Genomic DNA, 21,040 nt, shown 5'->3' with positions numbered 1-21,040 from the left:
TCAACTGCCATGTCTAGCTGTTAAAAGCAAGACAGACGTGGTGGTTCATGACCTGGGTCCCTAGCTGCCCAGAGACTCTCATGCTCACCTTGGCATCTATGCAGGTCAGAGACAGCCCTCTCCTGCTTCTCCCTCCCTCCCTTCAACCTCCCTTTGGTAAATGGTAATTGAGTGTCTGGCCCTGGAGAGCTGACCTTTGAGAGTATGAGATCTAGAACTCTCCAGAGTTAACAGGAAACAACAACCCCAGTGGGTTAGAAGGTGTCAAGAGAGGTGTCTTCTGGGAGATGCTAGAACTTCAGGCTTGTTCATCTCTACTTCCAGTGGGTGGGGACTGAGCTTCAATGCCTGGGGGTAGAGCTGAGCCCTGGTGTCTCCCCAGAACTTTCTGGGGAGCATAAAACACAGAGCAAGACCCTCCCATGAGGTGCTCTGCAGGAAGCTTTCTGGCTGGTGGCTTGGAGAACATAACCTGCATGAGACTACAGGCAGAGCCTTTAATGTGGTTCCCAGCCCTGGACCAGGGTGATGGGGATCTGTGGTCCCTGGTGCTCTCCCTGGCTGGGCAGAACCTCCTAAGCTTAGGAGGCGGGACCCCTTCCCCAAGTGTATCACCTCCTAGGGGCTGATAAGGCTTTTGAGGGATCTTAGCTCCTCAACCAGGGATCCAACATGCATGCTCTGCACCGGAAGTGCTGAGTCTTAGCCACTGGACTGCCAGGGAAGTCCCCTAGCCCTGTGATGTTTTAACTCAAAGGTTTAGTAAAACGAATCTGAGTCTTTGTAACCAATCTACTGGCAAATTTTAGAAATCTTATCCTCTATCACAAAGCCCTATCCCAAGATCATTCCAAGCAAGAGATTCCACCCAAAGAACCCTGGATTATTGTAGGCTCAGCCTCAAGAACAAAAAAGGACCTCCCAGGAGAAACTCCTCTCCCCAGTCTTCCCAGTGCCTGTCCTTTGAGAGGAGGCTCAGCCTGGAGCATGCCGCAGGATGGTAAGATGCCCGAGAGAAGCTGGAAGGACAGGGTAGCAAAAAGAGGGCAGAAATGACTCAGGGCTCTGCTTCCATCCACATGGTTTCATGTGCCCTTAGCCAGCATTCTAAGGGCGCTCAGTCCAGACAGTGTCTGTCCCACCCTGTGTCCCTAAGCTCAGGAGGGCCAGTGCCTACGGCCAAGGAGCAAAGATTCACCCATGAGCCAGCTCCCAGAGAAAGTGGCATGTTTGGGGGACCCTGTGAGCAGAAGAGGGACCATCCCCGGGGGAGAGGATTTTCTCTACGGTGGGAAGGCAGGCTGGAGGGGTAACCCTTCTCCCAGAAGGGTCGTCCTGGCCACAGGTAGACTGGGGAGAGGGGAGCTGCTGGGTTGGATGCTTCTTTCTCCCTCCCAGGGATCAGCAGTGTGAACCAGCTGGGGGGGCTCTTTGTGAATGGTCGGCCCCTGCCCCTGGATACCCGACAACAGATTGTGCGGCTGGCTGTCAGCGGGATGCGGCCCTGTGACATCTCCCGGAGCCTCAAGGTAGGATGCTGGGCCCTTCACCCAGTGATGGGGACAAGAAGCAGGGAGAGGAGGTCCTTTAAGGCAAGTCTGGGGCTGGTGCAGACTGGGAGGGCCTTTGGGCTTGGGCTGCTCCCCAAGGGCTGGGATAGGGAGCTTCAGATTTCCGAAGGTGGGGCTGGACTCCACTCTGTGGCCTTGTAGCCTCTGTCCCAGGGACACTCCTCCTCTGGCCATTAGGCCTTACCTGTCTCTGCATTTCACCTGACGCAGGTATCTAATGGCTGTGTGAGCAAGATCCTAGGGCGTTACTACCGCACAGGTGTCTTGGAGCCCAAGGGGATTGGGGGAAGCAAGCCACGCTTGGCCACGCCGCCGGTGGTGGCGCGAATCGCCCAGCTCAAAGGGGAGTGCCCGGCCCTCTTCGCCTGGGAGATCCAACGCCAGCTCTGTGCAGAAGGGCTTTGCACCCAGGACAAGACTCCCAGTGTAAGTGCCCTTCCCTCCGCAGAACCAGAACCGGAACCGCAGACAGGCTGTCTGGCGAGGCAGAAGTAGATCCTTTCTTCTTTGGCAGTGGGGCCTCCCAGGCTGGGGGCAAGGCTCCTGGGCTCTCTTCTGACCCAGAAGTTTCTCTTCTGAAAAGTGGTGAGACAGGTGAGATGAAGAAAGTATGGGGAGTAAGAGGAGGCTGCTCTTGGAACTAAGGTGTTGGCTGGGACAGAGAGAGAGAGAGAGGATGTTGGCGGAACATCCTTAGGAAGCAACCCTGGCTCTTTGCACCGTCTTCCTACTCAACACCCCACATCCTCAGGTCTCCTCCATCAACCGAGTCCTGCGGGCATTGCAGGAGGACCAGAGACCGCCCTGGATACATCTCAGGTTGCCAGGTGGGTCTTGGAGCTGCCTCCAGGGATGATCAGAGCCGCAAGTAAGCATCTTACAGTTCTCACATTCCTTTCTTATTCTTTCTTGCATCACCCTCACCACAAGACAACTGAGAGAGGCTGGCAGGGGGTCTTATTCTCTCCTGGCAGGAGAGGATGGAGGCTCAGAGGAAGGGAAGCGACTAACCCAAGGTCACTAGTTAGGTGTTGGCAGGTCCTAGAATGGAGACCAGCTCCCTAGACCCCTAGGTTCACAGGATCTGCTGAGGAGGAGGCAGGACTGGGGCTTCCACATCTTCCCCCTGCCTCGATCACAGCCTCTCAGACCACTTTTGCTGTGCTGCGGTGGTCACGCAAGCCTGGACCAAACCTTGCAGCTGTCTCCCTCCAGATACTAAGCATGAGCCCACCACAGTATGGAGTGTGCCCCTCACCCAGCGCCCCTGCAGCAACCCCCGAGTCCAGGTGGATGTCCCAGCGGTGCAGCTCCTCTCTATAGCCACACTGCCCCGGCCCCATAGCCCCAGAGGAATCACTGTCGCAAACCCACTCCAGCTACCGTCTCCCTTTGCAGCCGGTTTGGGTCCAATTCCTCGAACTCCGCCTAGTGACTCTGAGGCTCCCCGGGGTCCCCACCCAGGAACTGGCCACCGGAATCGGACGATCTTTTCCCCAGGCCAAGCCGAGGCGCTGGAGAAAGGTGCCGGGGCTGGGTGGATGTGGGCCACGGAGGTGAGGACCCGGAGGCCTGTGGGCCACGGCTGAGCGCTGGAGGCTGCAGGTGGCCCTGCCTCCAGGAGGAGGGCAGTTCAGGGTTGTCCCAGGCGGGGTGGGAGTTGGGGGGGTGTTGCTGAGGGGGCAGCAGGCCTTGCTCCTCTCCCCGTGCCCTTGCTGTGTGAGCCTCCATCTCTGCAGAATTCCAACGTGGGCAGTACCCTGATTCAGTGGCCCGTGGGAAACTGGCTGCAGCCACCTCTCTGCCTGAGGACACGGTGAGGGTGAGTGAGCCCGGCCACACTGCGCGCACAGACCCCAAGGACAGAGTCTGGGCCAGGCAGGCTTTGGGCTCTGGTGCAGTAGAGAAGGGGGCGGCAAGGGGGAGACCGGCTTGTTTGGAGCAGAAATGAGCCCCTCCATGTTCCCCGGCTGCTGATTGCTCTCCCCTCCTCCCCCTCCAAGCCTTGGTGCTGAGGAAGGGGTCAGAGAGCAAAGGCCAGAGCAGGAAGCGGGGAGGTCGGGTCTGGGGAAGGGTCTGCTCTCCGAGTCCAGGTCAGGAACACGTGGGTGAGAACAGTAAGTGCTGGGCCCTGGAGCGCACAGTCAGCTGCATGGTTTCTGCCCTCCCTCAGATCTGGTTTTCCAACCGAAGAGCCAAATGGCGCCGACAAGAGAAGCTTAAGTGGGAGATGCAGTTTCCAGGTGATTTCTCTGCCCATCCATCCACTCATCCATCCACTCACCTTTCTCTTCCTTCCTTCCTTTCTTCCCTTTCCTTCCTTCCATCCGTTCACATTTCTCTTCCTTCCTTCCCTTCCATTTGTCCATCTATCCATCCATCCACTTACCTTTCCCTTCCTTCCTTCTATCCATTCATCCACCTATCTTTCCATCCATCCATCCACCTATCTTTCCTTCCATCTATCCATCCACCGAACATTTACTTGGCACATCCCACGCATCAGACCTTGTGTTGTATGCTGGACACACATAATCCTTGCTCTTCAGGGCTGCACAGCCCCCGATCATTCCTGGGAATTAATCCTTCTTCCCCAGTCTTTTAAGACCCCACCTTGGGGAGGAGGCAGTTTAGGGCTGTAGCATCCACCCCCTCCCACCCCTGCCAGAAGTCATTGCCTTTCCTAAAACGTCCCCTGCCTCTCACCACCACCCCCTGCTCCGCAGACCCTTGTTCCTCCTGCTGAGTAGATTCTCCCTTACCTTGTAGGTGGTTCCCAGGGTCTGACTGTACCAAGTGCCTCCCCAGGAATCTTCTCTGCACAGGTATCCAGGAGGAGGGGGAGTTTGTGAACTGGGAAGGCCAAAGGGGTCACTGCTCCTCCCATTCCCAGTGGAGGCCTGAGCTAGAATTCACGATGCCCTGGCCCCCACAGTGCACACTTCCAGGGAGCGCCATCCTCATAGTCTACTGTGTGAATGGCTCCCCCTGAAGTTGTTCAAGATACAGCCTGGGGGCAGGGGTCCTGGTCGTGCTAAATAGGAGGCATCGCTGGCAGCTGAGGGCTTCCTCTTGCTTTCCTAGCAGTCCCCCGGCAGTGTGTCCACAGCAGTCCTACCTACCCTGGAATCCTTGGGTCCCTCCAGCTATCCGCTGTGCTGGGGGACAGCATCTGAGGGGTGTCTGAGTGACACCCCACCACAAGCCTGTCTCCAGTCCTGCTGGGGTAAGAATCCGTGCCAGGCCGCACTCCTACAGGATGTGGGGAGGGCAAACCAACTCCTTGACTCACTGGAAGGCCCGATCTCCAGTCGGGGTTATCAATGGAACCTCAGTACAGCTTTCCTCATTCCATGCATGGGCCACAGAGTTGGGGAGACTAGCACCCCTGAGTGTATACTGCCATTGACGGCTGTAGCAGGAAGACGGAGTGGGATTGGGACCTGAGTGTATATTTCCAGGGTAAAGAGCCAACATCTGCCTCTCTCCCCATCAGTGACTTGGGGGGCTGGGGGGCCAACAAAAAGCCCAAGCTCAAACTCTCTTCATCCTTGCAGGCTACCTGCCCCCCACAGCTGAGCTCCCTGGACTCCATCCTGCTTTGCCATCCTTGCCCTTCCTTCCACTGCCCCCATCGCCAGTCTTGGTGCCCGTCAGGCCTTGCGCTGGCCTGGCTCCCCAGTGCGAGGTCTGGGATGAGGGAGGAGGCTCAGTGTGGAAGGGAGATGTGGTGGGGAGGATCTGACCCCACTTGTCCGAGCAGGGCACTGCCCCTCTGCCTTCCTGTGTCCCCTCCTTGTCTGTGGGCCTTGCCCCTCTTGTGTGGCACTTGAGTGGAGAGGCTGTGCCCACCCACGTCACATTGGCCTTACGAGGCTTCCAGTTGGCAGTAATAAAAACATTTTTAAAATTGGCAGTAGTTCTGTTGTCCATCGTGTTTTTAAAGTGACTACTCATAATCCCATCCCTACATTTAACAATTATAAACAGTTTGCACTCTGTCTATCTAAATACCTATCTATGAAAATGTGTATCTAGCTAGCTATCATCTAATATACTTATGTGTTTATATACTATGTATCTAGCTACTGTCTATCCATCCAATCTAACTAATCTCTGTATATATGTATGTATCTGCACATGTATGTATATGTATCTGCCTTGGTGTTTTGGTGCTCATATACCCACATGTATGCACACACGTGTGCACACATACAGATACTGATAGCACCTCATGGCCTGTCACCACTGAGTCCTCCAGCATGCATCTCCAAAAAATAAGGGAAGTTTTTTTACATTACCACAACACCATGACCACATCTAAGAAAATGTCTAATAATTCCTTAATCTAAGAAGAGACATATGAACTCTTTAATTGCATATGTATTTTCTGCATAGTGGCAAATAGAGTGGAAATGCCCCTTTTTATATTCTGCTCATCCCTTTATACGTGCTCCTGGGGTATGGTTTGCTTGCTTCTTCTTTTCTGTAAGTTCCAAATCATCTCAATTTTGTCTCCCTAGAGAGAAATCTCCAGGCTCCTCCTGGGAAACCTAGGGATGTAAGAAAAGAGAGGGACACAGAGGAAAGTGATAGAGGGGATATTTGTAGTGAGGGGTAAGCTCATCTCTCCAAATTCTTTCCTTTTTGAAGAGATGGGGATGGAATGATGGTGGTGCAAAGTGAGGGTCAGAATGGAGTTTATTTACTCCCATCTGCGACAGGTACCGGTCCAGAAGTTATCCCTCAATAAGTCTCTTTATCATCAAATACTCTAGAGCTGTGCTGCCAGTAAAAGTAGCCACCAACCACATGTGGCTATTTAAGTGATTAAAATGAAACAAAATGAAGAATTCAGCTCCTCACTCACGCTGTGTGTGTGCTCAGTCGCTTCTGTTGTATCCGACTCTTTGCAACCCCATGGACTGTAGCCCACCAGGCTCTGCTGTCCATGGGATTCTCCAGGCAAGAATACTGGAACAGGTTGCCATGCCCTCCTCCAGGGGATCTTCTGGACTCAGGGATTGAACCTGAGTCTTCTGCATCTCCTGCATTAGTAGGTGGATTCTTTACCCACTAAGTCACCTGGGAAGTAGTCACATGTGCCTGTGGCTACTGTGTTGGGCAGTAAACATTATAGAACATTTCCATCAGCACGGAGAGTTCCACATGATAGCACAGCTCTAGCATGAAATTCCAAGGATAACAGAGCATGACCTGTATATATATATATTTTTTTTGTCTTCAGTGTATTCATTTTTATGGTCATTTTCTACTCATGGCTTCCCTGATAGCTCAGTTGGTAAAGAATCCGCCTGCAATGCAGGAGACCCTGGTTCAATTCCTTGGTTGGGAAGATCCACTGGAGAAGGGATAGATAGTCTACCCACCCCAGTATTCTTGGACCTCCCTTGTGGCTCAGCTGGTAAAGAATCTGCCTGCAATGTGGGAGACCTGGGTTCGATCCCTCGGTTGGAAAGATCCCCTGGAGAAGGGAAAGTCTACCCACTCTAGTATTCTGGCCTGGAGAATTTCATGGACCGTACAGTCATGGGGTCGCAGAGAGTCAGACACGACTGAGCAACTTTCACTTCACTTCTGCTCATAGGAAGTGATTCTGGTCTTCCATTTTATGATAGTGATTAAAATATCCCTTTCTAAATAAATGTACTTAAGAGCCTAAGTTAAGAAAGGCATTAATGGGGCAGATGGTATGCCACTAAGGGCCAAGGTTATGAAGACAGTGCAAGAAAGACACCCATTTTGGAAGCTCTGTTTTGATGGAAAGAGTCATGGGCATCAGGGTCTACTCTAATTGAAGAATTGCATCAGAGGTCCCAGTCACAGGCAAATCACTTCAGCTTCCTATAAATGGTGGGCAGTGATGGAGAAAAAAACCTGTTGCGTCCTACTGACAGGATCAAAAGGAAATGATAAGGTGGGATGGTCGGTAAGCTATGGAGGGAGAGTGGGCTATATATGCATAAGCTGTCATTACAACTACCTTGTGCCTATAGGATTAGTAAATCTTCCTTTATCCTAAACCAAAAGGACATCTAGTCATATCTGGATTGTGAATCCTTCAGGGCGAGGCTTATTCCTCATGGGATCACTGGGAAAAATCTAGTGGTTCTGGAGGGGATGGGGAGAATCAGTGGAAGAACAGGTTACCATTTGGTCTCCCCTCTTCTGGACACCACTTGGAGTGACCTGGAGTCTCAGTTGCCACCCACATTCACACCTCTACTTTCAAGTCAGATGCACACCAGGGTCTTGGGGGTGGCCGTTTGTGATGTATTGTTGCTCGAAACAGGTGCTTTGCTAAACTGGGTAGGAAAAGTTGTGTTACAGATATTCTTCTCATGGATCTTGACTCTGGGGTTCCTGTTTGCTTTAGTGTAGTAGTTTCTCCTGGAAGATTTGGATTTTGGTAGGTGGCATCCTGTTGACCTGGGGAGGAAAGAGGAAATAGAAACCTTCAGGTGGTCATTTGCTGATTTCTAGCATTTAGGAAAAAACCTGGTGAGACCCAGTGGGAAGAGAGAAGATAAAGTCATTTGTTCCTTTCTTGATGAAGGGCCACAGGGACAGAGGAGAGGTTAGTTTATAGGAAAGAGCAGTAGAAGGGATTTTGAAAAATCCAATAAATGGTGCAAAATACCACCAGAATTCACATGGAGACTACAACCAACAGGTTAGACTTCCTAAGAATTCAAACAGACTTGAAGAAGACATCTGATGGAGTGAGGATGTGCAAGGTGCCAAGTTGTTTACTAAGCATTTCACTGTCATCAGCTCATGTAACACAATAATCCCATGAGAGGCACACTATATTCCCATTTCACCTACAAGAAACAGACTTTGAGAGGTTCATTGGCCCAAGGTCAAGTAACCAGTTTTGCTAGTAAGCATCAATTAGAACCCAGTTCTGAGTCCAGAAATGTACTCTTAACCACTTTGATGGAGTGTCTACTAGAATGTCAGGCCTGGAAAGAGTCTGAGAAATCTAGTGCAATCCAAATCCTTCATGGAATAGATAAGGAAACAACTTAGTGGGATTTCCTTTTGTTTTCCACTTTGCCATAATTAAAGGGTTTACGTAGTCAATAGAAGATGAAGGAAAAGACTGAATGAATATGGGGATCTCTATCTAGAGGCATACAGTCACTGAACCCTCCTACCACCCTATGAAGCAGACATTATCCCCATTTTACAGATAAGGAAACCAAGGCCTAGAAATGTTAGAGCAATTTCCCTGGGGTTACAAAGCTAGTAAGGACTATGCCTTGCTAGTTTTGGTTCCAGGTCTATATAATATCAAAACTGAATCTCTTTCTACAACATCCTCCTGGCTTGGATGGAGAGAGGATGATTGTGAAGGGACAGGGCTAAGAGTTATGAGCAGGAAAAGATGGAATGGAGGCAGCATCTTAGAAAAGTGGACTTACGGTGGAGAAGAGATCAGGTGGGGATGGGCCTGGTGGCTGGGGAGCCCTTGTTGTACTGCAGGCTCTTGGTGGAAAGCCTGCCACACAATTGTGACAGAAATTATGGTAATTACTAAGGAGCAAGCTAGGACCAACCTAGACAGCACATTAAAAAGCAGAGACATTACTTTGCCAACAAAGGTCTGACTGGTCAAGGCTATGGTTTTTCCAGTGGTCATGTATGGATGTGAGAGTTGGACTATAAAGAAAGCTGAGCACCAAAGAATGGATGCTTTTGAACTGTGGTGTTAGAGAAGACTCTTGAGAGGCCCTTGGACTGCAAGGAGATCCAACCAGTCCATCCTAAAGGAGATCAGTCCTGGGTGTCAATTGGAAGGACTGATGTTGAAGCTGAAGGTCCAATACTTTGACCACCTGATGCGAAGAGCTGACTCATTTGAAAACACCCTGATGCTGGGAGGGATTGGGGGCAGTAGGAGAAGGGGATGACAGAGGATGAAATTGTTGGATGGCATCACTGACTCAATGGACATGAGTTTGGGTAAACTCCGGGAGTTGGTGATGCACAGGGAGGCCTGGCATGCTGCGGTCCATGGGGTTGCAAAGAGTGGGACGTGACTGAAATGAACTGAACTGAACTGAAGCACTCAAGAGGCTCTGCCAAGGAAATACTGGAGTTTTCAGGGTTTGGTGAAGGGAACACAAGGAAGGAAGCAGAGTTGGCGCTGGGTCTTGAGCCTGAGTGTTTGAGAGGATGGTGGTGCCCTCCATGGCCATGGGGAGGGCAGGAAGGGTCATCTTTGTAGGGGAGGGTGAGGAGGCTCATTTGGAGTAGACGGCAGGATGAAGTCAAGTCAACTATCAATCAGAAAGTTGGAAAGAGATGAGGTTAGACTTCAGGAGAAGGATCAGGCTGCAGATAAATCTGGGTGCCATTAGTACCCCCCAAGGATCTGAGGTATAGGGGTAGAAAGTACCTAGGATGGAAAGGATACCTCTTAAAGTTACCAGTATTCCCTACAGAGGGGGAAAATCTCTGTCTCTTAAGGAAGAGAGACAGATACACAAGTACCCTCTCATCTTGTCCCCTGCAGTCTGACTTGCAAGCACAGAGTCAGTGTGATGTAATAGTGAGAAACCTAGATCTGACTCCTCCTCTCTCCAGCAAGTCTAGGTCTAGAAGCCCCATGAGAAAAGGCCTGGATTTGGATAAAGGTCTGGAGTGGATCCAGCCATGGGACAGATGCCAGCCTGGGGTGCATATTGGTCTTGCTCTCACATGCCTCTGCACCCTCCTCCCTTCTGCTGCTCCTCATCAGCTCCTGCTCCCAGACCCCTGGGTCCTTACCTAAAATTCCCAAATACACTCTTTGGTAATGTCTTCGCTGTCTGCCAACAGGGTACCACTTCGGTCGGATCGCATGTAGAAGCCATTGGGTGCCAGCACCGTGAGCAAGTTGCTGCCCTGAAGCTCGATACAGAAGTTGAGGGCGAACTTTCCCCACGGCCGAAAGGTGCCGAAGGATGTTATTGACCAGAAGGATCCACCCTGTGCTGGGGAGGGAAGAGCTCAGATTGGTGGGCCATTCTGGAGTTGGGGGGGGTCTCTCTCAGTACAACCTCCGAAGGGGCTCCCAGGAGGCCCATCACCCCTCCCAGACTGCCCTACCCTGCCTGTCTTGGTGGGTCCCTCTCTGGGAATATAGGAGGCCACTGTTCTGTTCTGTTCTGTTCTGTCAGCCCACTCCAGGAGCCTTGAAGTGTAAGAGCGAACAGAAACTCTGTTTTTTCTCCTATGAAAAGTGGGCCCTGAGTGGCAGTTCCTGAAGTCTTAGTTGAGGTTAAGGCTGGGCTAGATCGTGAAGCCAGGGGTGAGGAAGTGGATCTACTCACCTTGGAAGTGGTAGATGCCCTGGCGGCAGGGCAGCAGGTGAATGCAGTCTGGCTGATCCATATTGCACTGCAGGAGGTCGTGTTCTGATGAGGTACCCACATACCCATACCGACCCCGCAAGGCGAGGAAGGGGCGGTTGGCTAATCGAATCCCAAATTCCTCATTTGGGCCTGATAGAAACAGGAAGAAGTTATTTGGATGGGCTGTCTCTAGATGCTTTCCCAGATGGAAGCAGGGAGACTGGCAAAAGGATATCATCAATATCCTGATATTTAGTGAATAGTTATTATGTGCCAGGTCTCATGCTAGGTTCTCGTGAAATGTTTATGAAAGCACTCATTCTAGCATGGAGGCTAAGAAATTTTAATACTCTTCCTTCCTTTGAGATGAGTGAATCTATTTAATCTTCATGATAAACCTCTGAGGCAGACAGGTTGGCTATCACCTCCACTGATGATAGAGACAATGAAACTGAACCTCAGATAAGGGGGTTCCCCAAGTGATGATGAAAAGTCAGTGACTCAGCAGGTTGTTGTTTTTGTCCAGTTGCTAAGTGGTATCCGACTCTGCGACCCCGTGGACTGCAGCACACCAGGTTCCCCGGTCCTTCACTGTCTCCCGGAGTTTGCTCAAATTCATGTCCACTGAGTTGGTGATGCAGCAGGTAATACAGACCCGAATCTTCTGCCCCCAGCCGTGGTGGTCTTTCTACCATAACTGTAACTTTCTACCATAGCTTCTACCAAGCTCCCTCTGAAAGCGACTCTGACTTGGAATAACCTGGCAGGGGCTACTTTGCTTACCTGGAATGGTAGCATTGGACATCAACAGGCCATTGGCTGCGATGCACAGGAAGCGTCCATTGGGAGACTGCAGGAGGATCCTGCCACAGTTCCAGTGTATACGAAAGAAGGTTTCACATTCCATTGGGTGCCCATCAGCCATCACTGCCCTATGGCGCCTCTGAGGAGAATGTTGGGAACAGAGAAGGGAAGCAAGGACTCAAAGTGTCAGCTTTTTTCTTGTTATTTTTATTCTTAGAGTCTCCTTCCCATATTCCACCCTCTAGCTCTTTTTTTTCTTTTTTTTTTTTAAATTCTCTCAGGGTATGCTTATGCCTTCAGATGCTTTTTTGGAAAACATGTTGTGAGCTCATCTCTCCCACTTCTCCAGTCTGTGCTGTGTCCCATATGGAGAGAAATGAACTTTGGCCTAGGCTCCAAAATCATTTTAAAGTGGAGTATAGACATAAAAGTGAAAGTCAACCTATAAAACATCTAGGAGAAAACACAGAACTTCTTTGCAACTTTGAGGTAGGCAATGATTTCTTACCTCAAAAAAGAAAAAAAAAAAGTACTAACCACTTATAAAATGGAGAAACTGGACTTCATCAAAATTAAAAATTTGGTGCTCGAAACACACTATTAATCATATGAAAAGATCAGTCATAGACTGTGAGAAAATGTTTACAATGTATAAATCTGACAAAGGACTTTATTTTGGAACACACCAAAACTCTGACAACTCAATAAAAAGACAAACAACATAATAACAAACAGGCAAAAGAGTTGATCAGACACCTCACAGAGAAGATCTACAAATGACCAATAGGCTCATGAAAAGATGCTCAAATTTATTAATATAAGGGAAATCCAAATTAAAGCCACAATAAAATAGGCATTACACAATTAATTTTAGAGTGGCTAAAATTAAAAAGACAGATAAGACCTAGTGTTGGTGAGATGGAGCAATTAGAACTCTCATACATTACTAGTGAGAACATAAAGCAGTACAATGACTTTGGAAAATTGCTTGAAATTTTCTTAAGAAGTTAAATACACATTTATCATATGACCCAATAATTCTACTCCTACCTATTTGCCTAAAGCACAGGCCCACAAAAAGGCTTGTACATGAATGTCCATAGTAACTTTGTTTACAATGGCCCAAACTGGAAACAATTCAAGTATTCATCAATAAGTGAGGGTATAAGCAAATTATGTTTGTGTTTGTGAGTAGTGTTATGGAATACAATCCATCAATAAAAAGGAACAAACTACTGATACATGTGACATCATGGACAAATTTCAAAAACATTATCCTGAGTGAAAGAAGCATATATACTGTAATACTGTATGATTCCATTTATATGAAATTCAAGAGAAAGCATATCTAATCTGTAGTTACAGAATGCATATTGGTGGTACAGAAGAGGGCCAGAGGGGAATTTCTGTGATGACAGAAATATTTTCTAACTTGTGACACGGTTGCAGCATGATTGTATACATTTGTCAAAATTTATTGAATCGTACACTTAAAATGTGAGCTTTTTATTATGTGTAAGTCATGCCTCAATAAAGTGTTTTTAAATTTTCTTTTTTTAAAAGAGACCTGATTGGATGAAAGTGTGCCCACTGGATGAAAATGAGAGTTTATTGATAAGGGCCTCCACACTTCATCTCATCCTCAGATCATCTTCCCTGAAGAAGGAAAAAGCGAGTTTAGGGAGGGAGATTTCAGGGCTTAAGGGTTCTCTTGTCCAGAAAGTCAAAGTCTCACCTGGGCTAGGTAGCAGCCATTGGCTGAACGAAGCTGCAAGGTGGGGGTCTCGTTGTCACATTCAAACTGGAACAATGACATTGGGCTTACGTGCTCAGAGGCAGCACACACCTCCACATCTACAGAGGAAGATGTCAGAAGAAGCCTGAGTCTGGCCTCAGTCTCAGTCTCAGCCCCTCCTCCACACTGAATGACTGGCATTCCCTCTGCTTTCCCTCCTCAGCCTTTCTCATCTTGGCCCGTAGTAGCCTGGAGAAGACCCAGGCCACTTCTCTCGCAAGTCTGTGACCCTACTTTAAAGCCCATCTCCATGGCATCAGAGATCCTCTGGGGACCTCAGGATCTTCCTTAATCACCAGGTTAAAAAATCCTCTCTGATCCCAAACACATTTTCCTCTTTTAAGCAACCAGCCCTCCTGCCCCCTGTGGCTGTGTTAGACCCAGCACTTGCCATAGACGACGGAGAGGAACTTCCGAGCCTTGGACGTGAGGCTGACCCACGTCGGGCAGCGCTGTAGGATGAACCACTCCTCGCCTCCATGTGGACTGGAGCCCAGACTCAGGAGCAGGCGTGTGCCCTGTGGATACAGCATGCCTCCCTCCCCATCGCTCAGCGCCACGAGCCCTCCAGGACGCACTTGCATGTGAAAAGCTGTCTGTGTGGAGGGTTGGGAGACCAGCCGGTCTAAGTGGGACAAGAAGGTGTGTGCAGAGGTCTCCAGGTGGTAGCATCCATCTTGGAAGTGCAACAGGAAGCCGCATTCCTCCAGACAGGGAATTGGTGCATCTACCCAGACTCGGCCCATGGTAGGGTCAGCCCGGGCATAGCAGTGGTTGAGGGGGCTGAAGAGGATCACATGGACGTGCAGGGCTGGCCGGGGGGTCCACATGTGGTAAGCTGAGAGGACCCGGGAGGTACAGAAAACATCCTCGCCATCGGATTCCAGGTAGCGGCCACTGATGATGCACTGGAGGGTCCATTGACCGTTGCGGTGGAAACGGATGAGGAAACACCCATGATGGCTTGTCCTTGGCCGCCCGTAGCACAGAGAACCATCTGCCTCACACAGAAGGTAGAGACCCTGCAAGCTTCTTAGTCGTACCACAGCCTGTGTGTCATGCTGATTGCTCACTAGGATCTCCCAGGTCTGGAGGCATCGGGAGGAAGAGGGAAATTAGTCCTGCAAAGAGGCTAGACCGAGGAGCCCTCTATCCATCATCCCTGGCATTGCTCCAGGACCTTCACTGAGATCAACCACCTTCCCTCCACACAGGCCTCCTAACTGTCCTCTCTTCTACTCGCTTGTCCAGTGGTAATCAAAAGATCTCAGGGCACTTCCGCCACTGCAGCCACAGGGCTTCTCAAGATCCCAAGAGACACTGTAGGTACCCACTTCCTCCAGGTAATGGAAGGTAAAACTCCCTCTCTCTTTCTTGATCACTTCCTTAAATACCTAATTTTCCAATAAAAGCTTTGGGTTAAGTCTTTCTTCTGTCTTTTCTCACTATTTCCCCTGGACAGCACAATCAGCCAACACATCCACCCACCAGAACCACTTCTCCAACACAGCCGGAGAAAAGCAAGACCTCTGACAGGCAGGCCACGGGTTCCGGGGATGAGGATGGAAGCACAGACAGTCAAGATGCAATTGTCTGTTTCAGCCGTGATCAGCTTTGTTACAAGCAAGAGGAACTTGTTACTGCCTCTCTCTCTAGCACCATCCCAGAGGTGCCTACAGCACTCTCTAAAATGAGGCCCAACTCTCCAGTGGCTTCTAGAGTACCCCATTCTCAAATTACAACCAAGATGTAGAACTTGCAGTAACTCCACTGGTGCAACCTCCCCGGACGCCTACAATCCTGCCTTCTAGCTTGGGCTCTCCTCCTCTCCTTTTGGTGATAACACAACTCTTCTGTGCTGGGATAGAGGATGGGGAGCAGCCAGAGCAAGAAAAGGTAGCAAAGCCAGGACTGAGGCTTCACCACGTGGGACAGGCTTAGAGACAGGGAGATGGAGCAATGGAGGCCTGTGAGCAAAAGCTAGGCTTGCCCTCACAATGGCAGAGGCTAGAAAAGTGATTAGGTTGAAAATATATCCACGTCTGCACACACACAGACACACACACACCCACAGCTTGGCTACCAGGAAAAAGGGTTCCAGTGCAGGTTTGCTCTGTTACCTGTCTCCGGCCCAAGCCCTTTGCCGTAGCCGTGACTGTATTCTTATATGGTTCATAAGTGAGGTAGGATCCTGCCCAGCTGATGAGCCCAACCCTTAGGTCCTCAGCCCTGGGTTGTCTTGGCGTCCACTCCACCTCCTCCATGGGGCCAGCCCCACAGGTGATGACTCAGTCGGGCCCAGCCTTCCCCCCAGTGGTGAGGTTCCACAGGCCATAGGGCCTGGAATCAGGCCCTTAGTACCCACCGGAAGATGTTCCCAGAGTGAACTTCTCAGGCAGAGGCTGGCCCAGGGCCCAGCGCCTCTGTGACCCGGGAGCATTGTGACTGTGGGGGCTGCCCCTTGTCCCACCGTAGAGGGGAAAGGGCACTGACCCAGCAGCATCAATCCAGAGGAAGTGGGTCCAGAGCCTCTGGCACTCGCCTCCCTGCATTCCTCCAGGCATCAAGGTGGCTCAGTCCGGGAATCAGAACTCAGCCTGGGCCAACGACCACATGTGATTTCAGGCAAGTCTCTCCCCTCTTCCCTTGTGTGCCTCATTTTAATCACAGGATAGAAATCAACCTCTTTCCTTTCTAGGAAGTGGATTCTGCCTGGCTCCCTTGGGGCTCAAGTGTGTTTAGAATTCAAGATATCCAAGAAGAATCTATTAACTCTTATGGCTCTTGGGTGGATGAGGCCGAATGGTCTCAGGAGATACTTTTCAGCGAGTGTAAGGAAACCCTAGATACTCATCAAGGGTCAGATTACTCATGATCATCAGAAAGGGCTGGCTTGGGGGCAGCGTAAGGAGAATGGCCCAGGTTGGGATGGGCACAGGGCACCCTCCTCAGTCCCCAAGGGCACTGCTGCTGGCAGCCAGCCAGGTCGCCCCTAAAGATACCAGCCCTTCCCTCACCAGTGTCCGCTGGCCAGGAGCCTCCAGAACCCACTGCCTCTAAAGCTCCTGGAGAGAACCAGTCTAGCACCTGGAGAAACCGACAACATGAAATAAGGGAGAAAGGTCAAAAGAAACGGTGGTGGTGATGGTGGGTCTGTTGAGCTTTGCTGGCATGCAAAGGGAAAAAGGCAGAGTGAACCACACTTGGAGAATGCTCCACACACTTGGTCCTGTACACGTATCTTCCTGTTCCCTGTAGGTGGAATCTCCCTAGGTAGAAAGAGCTGCAGTGGTGCACAGTAGGGGACTATAATCTCCATGCCCTGTGTGCATGCTAAGTCACTTTAGTCCTGACTGACTCTTTGAGACCCTATAGACTATAGCCCACCAGGCTCCTCTGTCCATGGGGATTCTCCAGGCAAGTATACTGGAGTGGGTTGCTAAGCCCTCCTCTAGGGGATCTTCCTGTCCCAGGGATGGAATCCATGTCTCTTACATCTCCTGCACTGGTGGGTGGGTTCTTTACTAGTGCCACCTGGGAAGCCCTCCCCAGACCCTGCCTGCACTTAGTCACTCAGTCCTGTCCTACTGTTTGCGACCCATGGACTGTAGCCTGCCAGGCTCCTCTGTTCATGGGGGTCCTCCAGGCAAGAATGCTGGAGTGGGTTACCATGCCCTCCTCCAGGGGATCTTCACAACCCAGGGATCGAATCCAGGCCTCCCATATTGCAGGTGGATTCTTTACCATCTGAGCCACCAAGGAAGCCCTACCAAGGTTTTATAAAATAAGGCCAACAGACTGTGAGTGACAGAATCACCAGGCTAGTTTTAGAGATGCAGATTCTTGGGTCTCAGACCAGTCCTAAAGAATCATTTTCAGAAGTGTGCCTCAGGGCCCTTATTCTTAATATTCTCCCTGCTTCAAGTTTCAATGTGCATAGTCATCATTAAGCACTGCTCTAAGCAGCTGGGAGGTGGATGGGAAATGGGAGTCAGGTGGTTTACCAACCCATGAAGATAGAGCCTGTTACCAGCAGCAAAGGCCCCATGGAATTGGGGAAGGAATGGAATTTCCTCCACTGGAGGCCCTAAATACTTCTAGTCTTGAGAGTAAGGAGGGAGAAGCTGAGGTATAAGGTCGAGTGTGTGCGCTTGGGTAAGGGGCTGGCTTGGCAGCCTTAGCTGCTTTGTCATGGCTGTTGTTTAGTCTCTCAGTCATGTCTGACTCTCAAGACCCCATGGCCTGCAGCCCGCCAGACTCCTCTGTCCACGGGATTTCACAGGCAAGAAAACTGGAGTGGGTTGCCATGTCCTCCCTCCAGGGGATCTTCCCGACCCAGGGACTGAACCTGTGTCTCCTGCGTTGGCAGGTGGATTCTTTACAGCTGAGCCACCAGGGAAGCCCTAGCAACTTTGAACCCTGCCCCCGCCACGACTATATTATCTTTGCAGCCAGTAACCCAGCCCCCCATTTGTAGGCTACAAACAACACAGAGTACAAACCACAGCAAATTTATTACTCAATATCCAGTGCCACATCATAGCACCACCCGGAGCCCTCACCTCCCCTCCCCACCTGGCCCAAAGGGTACAACTGAAATGGAAGAAAAAAAACTAAACCCAGATCCCTGCTCCTCCTCTGGAAGAAGGGGCCTTGGCCCTGGAAACCCCTTTCCACAGGTCCCAGCGGGCAGGAGATCAGATCCCTCCATGCCCAGAGAGCGGGGCTCCAGGCTCCCAAAAGAGAGAGAACATGCAGGCAGGAGCAGTGGCCTGTGTCTGAGGGGGAGGAGGAGCTGGGAGGGAAGGGCACTGCCTGAGGAGTCCGGGAGTCTGGTACTCCCGGGATGATGCACGCGGGAGCTTCCGGGCAGCAGGGGCCGGCCCCTGGCTGGCTAGCGCTTCGACAGCTCGTGGGACAGCCAGTCCAGCCCGTCGTACAAGCCTGTGCCTTGGGTGGCACAGGTGGCCTGGACGTACCACTGCGGGGAGGGGGAAAGAAAGAGGTCAGCGGCAGGGAAAACAAAGGAGATGCCTTTGTTTCCTGCCAGGCCTGGGGCTTCCTGGGGCCAGGCAGGCCCTCACCGTGCGGCTTCGCAAGTGCTGTAGCCCCAGCTTGTCGGTCAGCTCGCTCACGGGCATGGCGTTGGGCATGTCCTGCTTGTTGGCAAACACCAGCAGCACCGCATCCCGCAGTTCGTCCTCCTGCAGCTGGGGGAGGGGAAGGGGGTGGGTGGAACGCAGCTGTGCATGGGAGCCCCCACCCCCCTTCTACCTTCTAGCATATTTGTGGGAAAAACAGAATACTGTGTCATCTACTGAACACAAGACAGAGTTACCAACTGCTTAAGGCCATTTTGGCCTTAAGTCCAGCAAGGGTCTTTTTCTAATTAGACTACTTGCCCCAGTCAAAATGACATTTCCAAATGGCAAAACAAGAACTTAAGAGGATGTTTCCCTCCACCTGGTATAACTCCCCCCTCCCCACATAACTTCTCAGACTCAGCTGTGAAGACAGGAGAGAAAATTCAAGGGAAAAATCAGTCTTATACTTTCTACCTGACCCTGATTCAAAACAGGGGGAGTTACTTCTAGTGACTGTGCCCACAGAGAGAAAGGTACGTTCGCGGCCCATGAGGCACTTTCTGACTCTCACACCGGGGCACAGAGACTTCTCTTCCCCGGGGCTCTGGGTGCTCACCATCTTCTGGAGTTCGTCAGCAGATTCCTGGACGCGCTCTCGGTCATTACTGTCCACCACGAAGATGAGGCCCTGGGTGCAAAGGAAGACAGGAAGGAGGAGCTATCTCCAGAGTCTGGGACACACACATCCTCCTCTGGATCCTTTGCTCTTCTGCCCGTCTTTAATTGTGTCGAAAGCCTGCTCATCTAGTAAACTTCCATAACGATCTGCAGACATTCTAGCACAAACTGGAGACACTCTGCAACGGATGCAGCCTCTGCCCTCAGGCAAGCGGTTTAGCAAAAAGATGTGCGAGGGAACAGGGAAAGACGTGATGAGCCCTAAATCAGGCAGCTTGGATTCAGAACTCTGCTTCTAGGGAGAAGCAGAAGGTGGCTGGCTAAGTCTCAGAAGTATAAGGGCAATCTGAAGGATGAGGAGAGGCTCGCCTACAAATGAGGGTGAGAGGCTGTAAGGGTTTTTTCCTGGCTCAGGGCCAACACCTCAGCCTCCTAACCCTAACACCTCTTCCCCTGGGGGTGGGATAGCCCCAACCTGAGTGTTCTGGAAGTAGTGCCGCCACAGAGGCCGAATCTTGTCCTGGCCTCCCACGTCCCAGACTGTGAAACAGATGTTCTTGTATTCCACTGTTTCCACATTGAAGCCTGCAGATAATGGTACAACATATGAGGCAAAAGTACTCAAAGGAAGGAACTCATTAACACTAAGTGGATTCAGGAGGGACACAAAACCAGAAGGCAACGATCGAGGCCCCAGGGAAAAGAACCCCAAGAGGCCCGACAGTCCACAGACTGGGCGGCGCTAGGTCACATCCATCCCGCGCAAAGAGATACCCTGACCCACTTCTCAGGTAGCAGGATCCTATGTCAGAGTCAGTTCCCGGCAGATAAAGGCCTGGGGCAGAATACCGAGCAGATACTCGGAAGGGCCCCCGCCGCGCTCCCGCTCCTCCCGACCTCGCCTCCGAACTCACCTATGGTGGGAATGGTGGTGACAATCTCCCCCAACTTCAGTTTGTAGAGGATTGTGGTCTTTCCAGCCGCATCCAAGCCAACTGCAACGGAGAGGGGCACAGGGATGGAGATGAGAGCGAGGGAGCCCCCTAGAGCCCAGGGAAGGGGAGAGGCCAAGACAGCCGATGCTGACGGGGGCGGAGAGCCCGGGCGCCTCCAGGTGCGCGCTGTTCTCTACCTTCGGGGCCTTGAGGGCGGTCGGGGTGGGGAGCGGCAACTCCTGCCCCCAGAGCGGGCTAGGGGCGACGGAGGACTGAGGGGGAAAGAGGTGCAAGAGAAAGGCCGAGCGCTCCTTTTAAAAGTCGTCTCCAAGGGCGGGGAATCCTCCCTTCTTACCAGCCGGGCTGGGGCGCAGGGAGCTTCACCCCACCCAGGCCCGCAGCTCCGGGTGTCAGGCCCCGGGGGCGGTGCTGCAGACCGCGATCCACCCGAGTAGTGCCCCCCGGGGGGTAAGGACATGGGTGACTCGGGGTCGGAGACACGGGTGAGCGGGGGCTGGAGGGACGCGGGGGCGGCAGGGCTGCGCAGGGGCCGGCGCTCGCGTCCGGGCCGCGAGCTTGGTCTGCCTCACCCATGAGGATCCGCATCTGCTTCTTCCCGAAGATCCGCGAAAAGAGCGCGGACACGGTGAGGCCCATGGCGGGGCCGGGGGAGGGGGCGCGGGCACCGACGCGGGGTGCGGGCTGGAACCGGCCGGCCGCTGGGGGATGGGGCGCAGCAGCAGCAGCAGCAGGAGGAGGAGGTGCCGCCGCCGCCTCCGCGCGTCCCGGCCCGCCCTACGTCACCTCGGGC

The 21,040-nt window shown here is 51.7% G+C and overlaps 3 protein-coding genes across 3 annotated transcripts; 1 reads left to right on the top strand and 2 right to left on the bottom strand.

Annotated features, from left to right (window-relative positions):
• Positions 1 to 1,382: 1,382 nt before the first annotated feature.
• Positions 1,383 to 5,316, top strand: PAX4 (paired box 4). The gene is made up of 9 exons (XM_043462343.1): positions 1,383 to 1,529; positions 1,782 to 1,997; positions 2,323 to 2,398; positions 2,970 to 3,095; positions 3,311 to 3,393; positions 3,745 to 3,814; positions 4,341 to 4,396; positions 4,656 to 4,797; positions 5,129 to 5,316. Exons 1-9 carry the CDS (start codon positions 1,497 to 1,499, stop codon positions 5,314 to 5,316), a joined length of 990 nt encoding a protein of 329 aa, XP_043318278.1. The 5' UTR covers positions 1,383 to 1,496.
• Positions 5,317 to 7,925: 2,609 nt separating this feature from the next.
• On the bottom strand, positions 7,926 to 15,796 carry FSCN3 (fascin actin-bundling protein 3). The gene is made up of 7 exons (XM_043462407.1): positions 15,653 to 15,796; positions 13,924 to 14,620; positions 13,473 to 13,591; positions 11,717 to 11,876; positions 10,913 to 11,083; positions 10,368 to 10,573; positions 7,926 to 8,021 (listed from the first exon to the last, which is right to left on the bottom strand). Exons 1-6 carry the CDS (start codon positions 15,794 to 15,796, stop codon positions 10,368 to 10,370), a joined length of 1,497 nt encoding a protein of 498 aa, XP_043318342.1. The 3' UTR covers positions 7,926 to 8,021.
• A 2,231-nt stretch (positions 15,797 to 18,027) lies between these two features.
• ARF5 (ADP ribosylation factor 5) lies at positions 18,028 to 21,040 on the bottom strand. The gene is made up of 6 exons (XM_043463641.1): positions 20,820 to 21,040; positions 20,209 to 20,289; positions 19,770 to 19,879; positions 19,233 to 19,304; positions 18,617 to 18,742; positions 18,028 to 18,513 (listed from the first exon to the last, which is right to left on the bottom strand). Exons 1-6 carry the CDS (start codon positions 20,884 to 20,886, stop codon positions 18,427 to 18,429), a joined length of 543 nt encoding a protein of 180 aa, XP_043319576.1. The 5' UTR covers positions 20,887 to 21,040; the 3' UTR covers positions 18,028 to 18,426.

The sequence above is a fragment of the Cervus canadensis genome, chromosome 3 (assembly GCF_019320065.1).
Source record: "Cervus canadensis isolate Bull #8, Minnesota chromosome 3, ASM1932006v1, whole genome shotgun sequence".
In the NCBI taxonomy this organism is placed as follows: domain Eukaryota; kingdom Metazoa; phylum Chordata; class Mammalia; order Artiodactyla; family Cervidae; genus Cervus; species Cervus canadensis.
This window is presented reverse-complemented; position numbering and strand designations above follow the sequence as displayed.